At 35.3% G+C, this 14,465-nt stretch overlaps 1 protein-coding gene across 2 annotated transcripts in view; it reads right to left on the reverse strand.

The window, feature by feature from the left end:
• The window catches only part of LOC307148711 (uncharacterized protein), a 176,058-nt gene extending 163,222 nt beyond the window's left edge, over window positions 1–12,836 (reverse strand). For both annotated transcript variants that reach the window (XM_079854427.1, XM_079854426.1), the window contains exons 1-4: window positions 12,651–12,836; window positions 10,944–11,068; window positions 8,338–8,409; window positions 6,889–6,988 (exon numbers count right to left, since the gene is read on the reverse strand). In XM_079854427.1, coding sequence (XP_079710553.1) covers window positions 6,889–6,988; window positions 8,338–8,409; window positions 10,944–11,068; window positions 12,651–12,652 — 299 coding nt within the window. In that variant the 5' untranslated portion in view covers window positions 12,653–12,836. The remainder of the gene's footprint in view (window positions 1–6,888; window positions 6,989–8,337; window positions 8,410–10,943; window positions 11,069–12,650) is intronic.
• Between the last annotated feature and the right edge of the window lie 1,629 nt (window positions 12,837–14,465).

Raw genomic sequence — 14,465 nt, forward strand, 5'->3', positions numbered from 1 at the left:
ACGTGTTACAGAAAGAATTACTCATTTTCCTTTTTCATTTCTTTCACACACTATTTGGTAATTTACTGGCACTTCATCAAACACCATCAGGAAAACCGACAAATGGGAAATCTCATGTATGAATACTTTAAAAGGATGAGAGAGAGAGAGAGAGAGAGAGAGAGAGAGAGAGAGAGAGAGAGAGAGAGAGAGAGAGAGAGAGAGAGAGATATCAGACTTGCAAGAGACTGAAAATTAGTTTCTGCTCAAATAGATCATTCTCGATTCTCTCTAGGCACGTCTGTCTCCTGCTTTCACAGGCAGAGTGGAGGAAAATGCACATTATTAAAATGATATATACTCTTACTTTACATGCTGGCAAGATCAAAATGCTTTTGGATAAGAGGAAGACACAGGAGAGAGGCTAGTCTAGATGTAGCCTATTATAGGACAATGGCCGGATTATTACTAAAACTGACCACAAAATTTTCCAAATCACTTGGTTGGCTTACTCGAAGGCATGTTTCACTCAAGATTTTAGAATTGAGTAGATGAATAAAGTCTTAAATAATTGCTTTAACTTTAATATATTTCTCAAAAAAAAAAAAAAAAAATCATATGCCTTCGGAAGATATTCAGCAATGCAAAAACAATCACGTTGGCAATGTACACACTGCAGCTAAATTCGGTTGTAAATTTTGTGCAGAATCTTTTATTCTTTATAACTTCCAATAGCCGCTGCCTGTACATGCTTAGAAGCTTCTGTCACTGCAATCTCGAGATGATAATCTTTGGTTTTCACGTTACCACTGCTTTCTTCAAATACCACCAAATATTTTCAATAAGATTTAGATCTGAAGACCGTGCAGGCCACTCAACAACATTCTACGACTGATCCCTGAACCAAGCTTAAGTAGGTTTGGATGTATACTTTGGGACGGCTGTCCTGCAGGAAAGTCCATTGATCATCAAGCTTCAGTCTCTGCTTTGCCAAAATGGCTTGATACTTCAAAGAATTCATGATGTCCTTCCTACAGTCAAGCTTTCCACTTCCTGCAACAGCAAAACATCCCATAACAAGACTAGACCACCTCCATGTTTGACCATGAAGATGGTGTTCTTCTGCTCATGAGCTTTGCCTTTTTTGCCCACCGCTGATGGGTCCAAAAAGTTCCAGTTTGGTCACATAACTCCATAAAGCATTCTTCCAGAACTCCACAGGTCTATCCAAATGAATTTTAGCATATTCAAGTGAGCCTTTTATGTTCTTGGTCAAGAGAGGCATTCAGCAAGACGTCCCAACATGAAGTCCATGCTTGTCTAGTGTTCTGCTTATAATCTGCATTGAAATATTTTTTCCTTTCATCAAGTCATATTGCAAGTCTTTGGCAGTAAATTGAGGGGTTTTCTCAGTTGCTCCGATCAAACATTTTATTCCCTTTATTTATTTTATTTATTTATTTGTTTATTTAACAGGGACAGTGTATGGCACTCAGCCATACCAGAATTAGCTACAAGCTAAATTTCATCTGTAGTCCCTGGGCAGGACAAGGTAACATACTTTAATGATATTGTGCTTTATCTTCAACACCCTCAAAGGTTTTCTGGTACAACAAATTTGAAACTAATGAATAAGACTGCCAGCTGTGTCTCTAGACACTTTCAGTGTTTTGGAAATCTTGTATCCAGACTTTGTAATGTAATAAAACAATTTGTTCTCTACAACTTTTGTGAGAGCTCTTTTGGCTTGGTCATATTTGCTAACTTTAGCACATGCATGGGCTAAATGTATATATGTGTAACAACACAAGCCAATTCAGTTTTGTTATAGAGTTTCCAAAGCCTTAATTGTGTTTCAACACAAGTTTGTACCATACCATACAAATAAGTGACATAAAAACAGCAGTGTTGAATAATTATGACACAGCTGTATTACAAAAAAATCCTATAACTCAAAAGCATCACTCCTGAAACTTTACAGTGTGTAGGTGGCCAAACTTAAATGATGCTTTTCTATAAAATTTGACAGTCACTGGTGATTACTATGTTCATACAATTAAAAAAGAATATTCTTATAGCCTCTCCTTTCCATGCCGCAGAATAAATAAAGTCATGAAGGTTTGAAAAGTCCATTTATCCCAACATGGAAATAAATACGCTTACAATGATAGCTTAAAAAAAGACTTTTATGGATTTGCTGAGTAACTGATTTCATGACTACAACCCTAAATTAGACTTAATACGACCAGCCGGTGGAATGGACTTCTGCTGAGTGAGACCTCATAAGTGAGGGCAGTGTTTCGAAGCGCACCAACCTGGGCACTGTGACATCAATTCACTTCATCACTGAACTGTTAAATAGGGACATCAGAGGCCATATGTCAAATATGATGGGATGCAACACTCTAACACAGCCCATATTAAACTAATCTCTGAACATTCAGATGAATAAACAAATAAATGCTGCCATTGCTACAAAAAGCCTCTCACGGTTGCTATAAGTTTGTTCAACCATGCTTAACATTGGGATATTGATATGGTAATGTAATGTAATGTAATGCAACATAATATAAATCAGTGAAGACTACTACACAGCACTGAAAAATAATAATAATAATAATAATAAAACATTCCAAAAGTCTTCCATTGTCAATGCTACCCCAAACTTATACAATTATTTGAGCCAGCATTCTGTTTAATTTTGGCCATTCAAATAAATATATTGCAATAGTGTTTGGTGGTTTTGTGCCGATAGTGGCACATAAATTACAGACTTCACCTTTAAGAGTTTCATTTTGGTCACAAAAAAAGGAAAGAAAGAGATTAGTCAGCCCACATAGAAACAGCAACTTTAAGAAAAGTTGGTCAGAAGCTGAACAAATGTGTGGTATGCCTACGCTAGGTAGTGGCTTTTATCAACCACTCAGTTAGGACTACTGGGCGAACATCACGTCATGCAATTAATATTCATGAGCTAAGCTCATAAGCTTTATATTGTCCTTTTCAGATCGTTCCCACGCTCCTTTCCTCTCATAAAAATGAATACCAAACATGCAATTAACACATCTTAGCAGAATCATCTGTTAAACAACTAATGGAAAATAGTCTGGGGGAGTGGAGCCTTCTCTTTCCATGTGACGGTATCATTTCCTGCAAGTAAAGTGAGAGATGTTTGGTGTTTGTGCTGGGGACTCTTTGACCCCTCTTCTGCACCCCTTCGACACATCCAGCTGACTAACACCATCACCTGTCAGAGATCAGCTTAATTGAGGTCTGGCAGGGTGTGTGCATGTGTCTGAATGGGGGTCCGGGTAGACAACTTGGCATTCTCGTCCCCCAAAACCGCACTCCACCTCCAGCCAGGGAGACTCACAGTTGGTCCCCGAGGGCCGGTCTGAGTAGCAGAGAGAAAGCCCCACAGCAGGCCGCTGACCACCAAGCGTTAGATAGAGCAACAGATCGCAAATCATCTGACCCACGGCCCCTTCAGGGTCCCGGGGAGCAAACAGTGCGTTTACAGTTGTTTAAAAAAAAACGCTAAAAATATCCTCCCTTTCCCTGTGCAGATGACTGAGTGTTATTTTCCACTGGTGAAATGTGTGGAGGTACAAGAGACATCCACTGGGTTGCTGAATCTCTATGGCCAACCCAGCAGGTGTGCTTGAAACCACAGAGAATAAGACTATGATGAAACACAAATTAACAAATGACCTACAAATGCTAAACAATGTACTACTTTAGTGCGCAATGCACCGTGTGTTTCCATACTAGGATAAAGTGGCCCCAAAATCTTAGACTTTCGGACAGTTAATGTATTAATCTTATTGCTTTAGATGAATTATCAAACCAAGTGGTATTTGCAAAACAAATTATGCTGGACCTTTTCTCAGAACCTCTTCTAGCAATTACATTTAACTTACTGGTCCCAGGGACATTTTGAATGGATTTATGAAGTCAGTTCTCCTTAAGTTCACACAGATGTAGCCCATCACGTTAACTATGAACATACTGAAAGTGTCAAAATGCTTTGTCTTAATCTTGAACAGTATCCTAAAGCAATAAGTAAGGAGAGGCTGTGTGGTACAGTGATTTTAGCACAAGAAAAAATGTGACAACCTAAAAATATATATACACTACAGTTCAAAGGGGAGGCAATTCATATTTTTATTCAGCAAGGACACATTGATTAAATGTCAAAAGTGACAGTAAAGACATTTATAATGTTACAAAAGATTCAAAGAATTCAAAAGTTCATATTCAAAGAATCGTAAAAAAAAAAATCACGAAAAACGGTTTTCAAAATTGATAATAATAAAGAAATATTTCTTGAGCCCCAAAATCAGCATATTAGAATGATTTGTGAAGGATCATGTGACACTGAAGACTGAAAATTCAGCAATATTTCACAATATTCCAGTTTTTACTGTATTTTTGATCAAATAAATGTAGCCTTGGGGAACAAAATAGAAATCTTTCAAAAACACACACACAAAACAACAACTTCTGAATGGTAGTGTACTGATGTTCAATAAACTGTAATATTGTTCACTATTCATAGTTGAAATTATTTGCAGCAAATTTAACATAGCTTACAATAACTATATTTTGCTTGTGAAACATACCTATGCTATCTTTCTTAAATAAATAGGTTTGTCCACTGTGCACTAAAAGACAGGGAAATTAAGCTGTACTCCAGAAAAATCTGAACTGAGAATTCCCCTACTTCCTAGTTGAAAATTACCACTGGAACGACACTCAAGGGCAGACATTAGACTTAAAGTAAGTTAAAGAAAAGTAAAGAAAGTAGAAAGATCAACCCCGACACAGAAGCACATAATTTGATAAAAATATCCAAGATTGTGGCAACAATTAATTATTTTATTTGATATATCATTGTTAAGAAAAAAAAGTTATAAACTAGAAAAACAAATCCCACATACTACTCAAGTCTGAATCACGAAAATATTTAAAGTCCCTCTGTGGTGAAAATCAAGCTTTTAATATTGTTTATGTCTATGTGGTGTTTTTAATATGCTTTAAGACAAACCATGTGTAAATTCATAAGTTAACACTATTGCTGAGTATTTTCTCCTGCAGTGAACCAAAGACAGTCTCAAAAACTCGGTTTGAAATCGCTGGTGTTTGTGATGTCACAAACTACCTTGTAATCGTCAACAAGTGAATCTCTGAGTGGAGGCGGGGCTAATTTGCATATTCATAGAACCGCGTATACTAAATGAGGCAAGGGTGTACAGATACATGAGATACATTCAAGCTATTTTTAAGGCATTCATGGAAAAAAATGTGTCATTTTGGTGATCAAAGATGAGTTTTAAGGGATAAAATTATTGACTACAGGGGGACTTTAATAATAAATATTTTCTAGTTTATATTTATATTGTAATTTCACTCATCCCCTATACGGCTGATTTGGGAGTGTGAGGCACTTTTCTTTTATTTAAGAAAAAATATTACAAATTGTTAGTCAAAAAAAATATGGAAAGCTCAGTAACACAAGGAAACCAAAATGACAAATACAGCCAAATGTATTGATGTATGCATTTGGCAGATGCTTTTATCCAAAGCGATTTACATTACATTCAAGTTGCATTTGATCAGTTCATGCATTACCTAGGAATCAAACCCAAGACCTAGGCATTGCTAGAGACATTTTTTTTCACTTTTTGTCAGATGTTTTTAGTGCAAACACTACACTTGTTTGTGTCATAATTAGCATAATTAGTCATGTTTGACCATGACGTATGACCGACTGGAACGCTTTGAAGTCGGAAGTGGCGAATTTTAACCTCAGTCTTCCCCCATATCTGACTTTGTCTGGAGCGCGCCAATCCCACCGGTTTTTCAGCGGAATACAAAGGAGTTCTTTTGAGCATCAATTTGAACTCATTTGAGCTCTTTGGATTCATGAATATGGTGTGGGTTCATGTGGTCTGGACAACTTGATTTTGCCGGAACACAGCGTACATAACATGCAGAGATGTCCAAGGCTGTTATGTAGATTAAACATACCTGCAATGTCTAACTAACTTAGAAGCCTTCCTTGAACTTGGTGTCACCCTTGAGCTGTAAGTTATTAGAGTCATTGTAAGGCAATTAATATACAGGACATGATTCCCTATTACAGCTGGATTTCTCTTCTAGGCGGCAGTCCATTACAGTCACCTCTCTTTCTCCTTGGTCGAGCCCACTGCCCACGGTCTGCAAATTAATTCTGTCCAAATTATTCAACATGTCTCACGGCTCACCTCACAGTTTATCCTTATTAGTCAATGTGAGGGGAATTATCTCAGCGAGCTCGTGATATCTGGGTCATTCCATGTCAACACACCATTAAAAGCATCCGCGACATCTACATAGTCTTTCTACCGGATATCATCTGAAGTGAAAGCAAGCTTACACCATGAGAAAATATCGGTTTGCTCTGCAGGAACCCAATAACGGCCTGGCATATTATCAAAACTTGAGAGGCGGAAGCTCGTGCGAACCGCTTTGAGAATGCAGTTTGTTCAGCTAGGCAACCAGCGCTCTGTCCCGTAACGGCCTCTCATGGAGATTTATATGAGAAGCTGTCAGAAAGGCGAACCAGAACACGCAACATGTGGATGTGGGCATTAATTCAAACTCCCATCATAACATGCTCATCACAGCACTGATTCTGCAAGGAACTGTCCTACTTTCTGCTCTCCAGATGCGAGAAGATTCTGCACATCATCGATCACATCCAAACTATGTAAACATATGGATATGCACATTTGCTGCAATAACTTCCAGCTTAGCCATCACAGTTAGCTCTACGTTGTTTTCAGACAAAACGACCATCTGACTGATGTGCGAGTGGAAAAGTAAAAGGCACAATATCAAAACCTCATCAATATTTGCCGAACTTACTCAGTTGGTTTAAACAGGGGTTTGCTCCCCAGTCTAAACAATAGCCTGTCGTCCGTCACCATGCCTTTTCTCAGAAGGAACTTCTCAGCTAAATCGAATCCTGTAAACAAGAGGAGAAAAAGAAAAACATACATTACATTTATGCATTTGCCAGTCCAAAGCATTTGAGTGTAAACATTTTGGGAATTGAAAACATGACCTTAGCGCTGTTAGCACAATGTTCTGCTAAAGGAACAACGTTAGCTTCAGGCTAAAGAGATTTTTACTAAATGTCGTCCCATGCAAACTGCTGAACACACTTTTGTAGTCTGTTATGGGGAATGATTATTGTTAGCAAGGCATCCCTGTATTGTTATTCGTCAAAAATTCTGGTTTTATGGCCTGTCACAAAAAGTATTAAACTTCTGCAACTTGTACAGACTCAATTCCATCTTTATTTTGTAGATGATTTCAGCCTTTAGACACATTGTTTTGATACACTTTATACTTTTTTTGATAATCTCTTAAAGTCTGACAGAATAGCAAATATAACACACAATCCATGGCATTGTGATATTTGCATAACAAATCATTATTGGACAATGTTCTTGCATTCATTTGTATATTAAATAGTGATTGTTTTTTTCTTTCATGCTATCTATTGAACCATTAACAATACCATTAATAGTGTAAAACTTATGTTTTTTGTGTTTTTTTGGAAGAAATGTATAGTTTTATTTAGCAAATTGATCCAAAATGTCTACTTCAAATAAAGCAGCACTGTTTTTAACATAAGAAATATTTCTTGAGCGCCAAATCAGCATATAAGATTGATTTCTGAAGAATCACGAGACACTGAAGTTGAGAGTAATGGCTCATTACACACAAACATTACATTGTAAAATACATAGATATGTATAGGTAGATGCCACATCTGACCGCTCCAGACACTTCTGCACGCCCACCATCTTGGAATTGTCAACATGTCGTCACTCACAGTAAAAATCAATGATGCCACAACATTGCATTGCTTCTAGTTGTAAAACCGCCAAGATTTAAATACCTGAAGAAATGGGATAACCTTTCACAGGTGAGAATGTGTTTTTTATGTATTAACTCAGTATTAGAACGTTTTACTATGGCACTTTTTAATGTTTTTACTTTTACTATGGTCAGTTTTTAATGTTGGTTTAGCTGACGCCTTCATCTTGTTGTATTGTGTTAGTTTAGCAAAATCATACATACAGACAGTCAACTTGCTCTCGAATGTTCATGTACCGGCTTTGACCGTTCCAATATGGCGGGCGGCTTATGTATAGTGTCCCATAGAAACAAACTGCTCTGTCAGCTTCAGCCATGTACAACATTAGGGATGTTTTAAACAGCCTGCAGTTTGATGTTTAACAGCATTGCATACGGATGAACTGTGCTTGATTTCTGTTTGTATATACAGTGTATCTTTGTTTGTACCTGTGAATTCTCTGTGAATGTTCACACTGGTATGCCATATCTCATCCAGCTTTAAAGATGGACATGTATGATCTGCAGAAGAAAGGAATAGTATACATTAATGAAGCAATTGAACTGTTAAGGGTTTCAGCTTGTTTAATTTACAGTTTTTTTTTTTTTTTTGTATTTTTTTTTTTGTATGACACATACCTTAAAGTCTTGGCTACAAAAAAAAACATTCCAAAAATTCTTACACAGGAAATGATGAGCCAAAAAAAAGAAAGAAAAGAAAAGTATTTGAAAATCAGACAAAAGGTTGCTTTAAAGAAGGAAAGAACTACAATTCCATGGAGCATTGCAAATGACAATCAAATAAAAATGATGAATACATATAAAACTATTGTTTTGAAGATGTTGATTGAAGATGTTGAAACAATATATTTCACATTTATTGGAAAATATGCATATTTATATACAAATACTTAAGTAGTTTGAGAGCATAAGGAGACTGACAATTACAATAATATGCAGAGCTTCGTGGAAGTGTGCAGGCAGTTATTTTGGTGTGATTTCCCAGTGGAATTTGTTCAGAATCATGGTTAAATGTAGGTTTTCATCAATAATTCTGCTGTTATACATGATTATTTGAAATAACATGAGCTGATGGCTTCAAACAAAAACATACATCAACCAACAACCTTGTACCTGTCTGTATTCAACAGTTTATAAAGTTAAAGTTAAAAAACAATTCTCCAATGGAGAAAATAAATATGATTTTTATTTCTGAAACCCCACTTGTTTACTCTATTACAGTCTTTTCATTGAAGCTGAAGTAAAACAACTATGAAAAAGCAAACATTTAAAAATGTAACATCCAAAACCATCAAACCATTGCTTTGGTTGACAGATATTGTAAATTAATAAACTGTAATCAAATTACAAAATGTAAAATGTGTGACAACTTGTCCCAACCTTATATTTATTTAAACCACCCCGATCCTGAGAACACAATTCAATATTTCAGTCAAAAGCTCTATTCGGACGGGATTAACTTTACAAGGGTAGATAGAGTAATGTAATTTTACCACAGGACGTCTGTAATATTAATGGCCAATTCGCACGGGATAAGATATCTCAGTAAAACTAGCAGAAGTGGGAGGGGTAACTCGATTTGCTCTCATGTGCGTATTACGTTGCTTCCTGATATCACGTGCGCAAACACATATAACCTATGTATATATATAACAGTTATATCTGGTCGAACGATGTATTAATTAACATCAGATTGGATTGTGTTGGTAATAGGCACTTTCCTAACGCTAAAAGATGTTTCGTGCCTCTAACAAGTGCTTTCGATCTTCTTTCTGATTTGAATGGTGTGTGGAAAACACTTGAGTTTTGCCACAGACTTGTCCCAGGGACTAGAACGCAATTGAATGCTTTTTCAAGCGTCTCCATACTTGGAAAAACCACGGGAAACTACTTTTAAACACGAAATGACGAAATATTTACTTACATATTTACAGCGGGACTATTCGCATGGGATAAGCATTACCTGAGGTCATTTTTCCGGACCTTTTTACTGAAGGTAAAAGTCGCCGTAATCTTTACTGACATTGTCCGTAAGATGGCACATTCGGACAGCACTAAAATCACAGAGAATCTCACCGAGAATTATTACTTTACCCCACCTCTCCATGTTAAACTAGTCCCGTGCTCCCGGCCGAATAGGGCTAAGATCCACCTTTGTTATATAGCTGATTTAATAATTTAGTAGTTACTGAAGTAGTAGCCTAGTTACTGAAACCCCAATGACCCCTAGCCCGGTCAACCCACCAATGACATTGGCAGCCTGACATTGCTGAAGGACGAATTCTTCTTCATCAAGAACAATTATACCAAATAAAGAGGATGCTCACACAGACACAAATGAAAAAACACACAAACATATCTACATCCACAGCCGCACACCCACAAAACACAGCATTAACAGGAAATTCCAAAAATCTGCTGGCAAACTGCCGACTCTTAAGGAGAAGGAGCACATGCTGTAAATCCTCTCTAAATCTCTTCCTGGATGTCACGCTCACACAGTGGATCACGGGAGATAGCAATCCACTCAGCTGGCAAAAATATTGCTTGCCTGTCCTCTTGTTCAGGGGACTCTCATTCGTGGGCATTTACACTGTGCAATAATTTTCCTTAAATCGCCCCCAGGTTAATCTGAATGGGGCCGATAAAGCAATTCTATCGGACACATAACACCACAGCGGATGTGTCCTGGTGCCTTCTGACTAATGCCACCCAGGTCAAGGGCTTGACGCCATGTCCTCGCAAGAAGGAATTTCAAATAGCTGTGCAAGAGTCCCTGCTTCTTAAAGAAGGGCGAGACGCCTTTCATCACAAACAATTCATTTGCATACAAGGATCCCGAACAAGAAAGCCGAAACAGAGCGCTAATTAAAGTCGATGACAGGGGCGCTCTGCACCCCGAGCGGTGAAGTCAACATTGACCTCTCGTGCGGAGACGAACAAGGCTTGAAAAACCAAACAGGCGTAATCTCTTCTAATCAAACCTTTTGTAAACGGACAAGAATAAGCAAACATCTCAGTGACAGCATACATACCTATTCTCTCATTCACTGCCATTCCTGAAGTAAAAGGAATGGAATTTACGATCCACAGGAAAACAGTCCATCTGAGATAGTGATTCATGTCGTCTTTGGCACATGAGAAAGGGCCCCTTGAAAACCTACAAATAGAAAACAACGTCACTTTTACAACTCTTTGATGCTCTTCTGGGTAACGCAACACCACTTGTTACTGTCTGTATAATGACTGATTGCTTTTCCTTTTGAAATGCCTTCACAATTCAGTTACTTTTCATTAGGTTTTACTGATAAACAACATTTGAAACTAACTTTAGTGTCCTATAATCAAGGATAATCACTATCAAATGGATATTAGCTACTCTATCTGATAGAATAAGCAGGAATAGATCATGCTGTGTAAAATTCAACTAGAACTTCAATTATGTGGTGAAACGTCTTAAAACAAAATGTCAAGTGTGACATTTCACTCCTCAGAATAAACTCCAGGCCAGAGTAAGTTTCCAGCATGAGGTGCTTCTGGGGACCCAGTGCCAGATTCCTGTAAACTAATACGATCCGTTACCCACCGCTGACTGTTGTTATTGAGCTCTTAAGTAACAGGACAAACAAATTGCACTAAATAATTAAACACTTGTGCTATGGAGTTTTAAAACACATGCAGTTTTGCATGATACAATCATTAGTGCATCTCTGTACATAAACGTGGAATAAATGGGTTTGTTGTGAGCTTCAAAATCAAGTTCAAAGTTTGAACTTTCAAGAAAGCAATATGATGGAAATGTGTGATATCTAATTAAAGTTAGGCATATTTTGTTCATATAGAATGCAGTACTACGTGGGTAGTGTAGTTTACACAATGTAATGTAGTGAATGAAAAAATTCAACCCACTAAAATAAAAAATAAAAAATTATTTGGAGTTCATTGCACTTATTTAACCACTTTGAAAGGCTTTACTAATTAATCAAATCAAGCTAAAAATCAGCAAAAAACTTATATCAATCAGAAATGACAACTTTTTGTAAAAGATAGATGGAAACCAATTATGCTGTACTCTGATCATACAAGCAATTCTTATTGCGCTATGTGGAATATTTGTACTTTTAAACAGGAATTAAACACTGTATATGCTTTCTTCATACACATTTAAACCTAAACTCTTGATTATTAAAAAAGATCATCTGCATGTTATGTCAACTAACTGGTAGGCTACACACTAAAAACTGTAATCTGAATTAGAGAAACGCTATAATTTTATCAATGCATTTATTCACTGTGAAGCTAAAGCTGGAGTCTATATCTGATCAGTATATTAATCCATCAATAATAGTGCTCAAACGCCACGTGCACTTGTTTAATAATTAATATACAGAATGAATATAATCAAAACAGCTTCTTAAAACTTAAAACTGTCTAGCAATAAACAACAATAAAACATACAGCTGATGCCTAAATGTGTCACGTGCATGGTCAAAAGCTACTGTTTACTGCAATTTCTCTGTGTAACCAAATGATGATATGACGATCTCTCTCTCTCTCTCTCTCTCTATCTCTCTCTCTCTCTTCTTGAAGTACACGAACGCCGACAGCACAGGACTCACAGTGGCGTGTTAAACTCAGATGACATCAAACATGATCATTTAAAAAAATGACACCGCACGCATAGTGTGCAAAAACACCTACAAAGTCACAGCAACCGAGACAAATGAACACCGGCTACTTACATTTGCTGAGAAAGTTTATTATTCCAGCGTAAACACACAGCACAAGCAAAAATCCTCTTGGGCTAATTAGCGCATTTTAGGCAGCTATGGGTCCAAAGCACACTTGCAAATAAAAGTGAGAATGAAAGCTCGTGCAGGAACCGTGTCCTTATTTGTCGCACTGCCTGACCCTCCCACCCACTCATTAGAGAAGCACACATCAGGACGGACAGGACACTCTCAGGGGCTCCCTGTGGAACACGCTACAGCACACACAGGGTACTTCACCAATAGCAGGGATACTAACTTTTCTTTTTAATTAGAGGTCAGCATTTTAAGAAAGACTTTAAATAAAAATTGAGAACATTTATATTTTATGTGCTTAAGTTTTTCCACATTTGTTTTCAATTGTATACATTTTTGATTGTTAATATAATGTCAACTGCAATTGTATAATATTTATAATAGAACTGAACAAAATAGAATTTGATGGAAATGTTGTGGGAAATAGTTGATGTACCTTTTAAAAAAGCATTTTGTAATGTAAAAATTACATTGATTTTGTTTGTCCATTAATATATAGGTATATTAATATCTACAGTATTTTAATGGGATTCTGGATGGGATTTTTTAATGGGAAGTTGTAGCCTATTATAGTATAGCCTATTAATATATTATGTTATGTTATGTTATGTTATGTTATGTTATGTTATGTTATGTTATGTTATGTTATATTATATTATATTATATTATATTATATTATATTATATTATATTATATTGTATTATATTATATTATGTTATATTGTATTATATTATATTATATTATATTATATTATATTATAGCCTATTATAGCCTATTATAGCCTATTATACTATAGCCTATTATACTATATAGCCTATTATGCTATATATTATATTATATTATATTATATTATATTATATTATATTATATTATATAGCCTATTATGCTATATAGCCTATTATATTATATTATATTATATTATATTATAATATATTATATTATATTATATTATATTATATTATAGCCTATTATATTATATTATAGCCTATTATATTATACTATATTAAATTATAGCCCATTATACTATATAGCCTATTGTATTATATTATATTACATTATATTATATTATATTATATTATATTATATTATATTATATTATATTATATTATATTATATTATATTATATTATATTATATTATATTATATTGTAGCCTATTATATTATATTATATTATATTATATTATATTATATTATATTATATTATATTATATTATATTATATTATATTATATTATATTATATTATATTATATTATACTATATAGCCTATTATATTATATCCTATTATAGCCTCCATTTAGTCCATATTACTCCATTTCTCAGCATGAGAAGCACATACTTTAAAAATCTTAAGGCAACCTTAAAAAGGTATTTCAGCTAAACGGTAAAAACTATGTTTGATACAAATAACAGAGCAATTTGAAAGCTAACATATGGAAATATCAGCCAGCGGTTTGGCTAACAAACATTTTAATTAAATGTAAAAACTTTGTTAAGTTTTGAAGTAAAAAAGTTAAGTATTTTCTTTTATTTTTAAGTTAATTTAGCTTTTATTTTGTATCTTGCTCTGTCTTGTCCATGTTTCACTTTTTATTAATCCTGTCTTATTGTTGGTCATTGTTCATTAGTTGTTGTTTTTTTATAATCATTGGTTCAGTTGAGCTTGTTATCTTGTGTATAAATACCACAAATAACAATTTATTATTAAATTAATTCAAATCAAATATGAAATGTTAATGAATAAATGATTAATT

Source organism: Squalius cephalus, assembly GCF_949319135.1.
Source record: "Squalius cephalus genome assembly, chromosome: 21".
Classification (NCBI taxonomy): Eukaryota; Metazoa; Chordata; class Actinopteri; order Cypriniformes; family Leuciscidae; genus Squalius; species Squalius cephalus.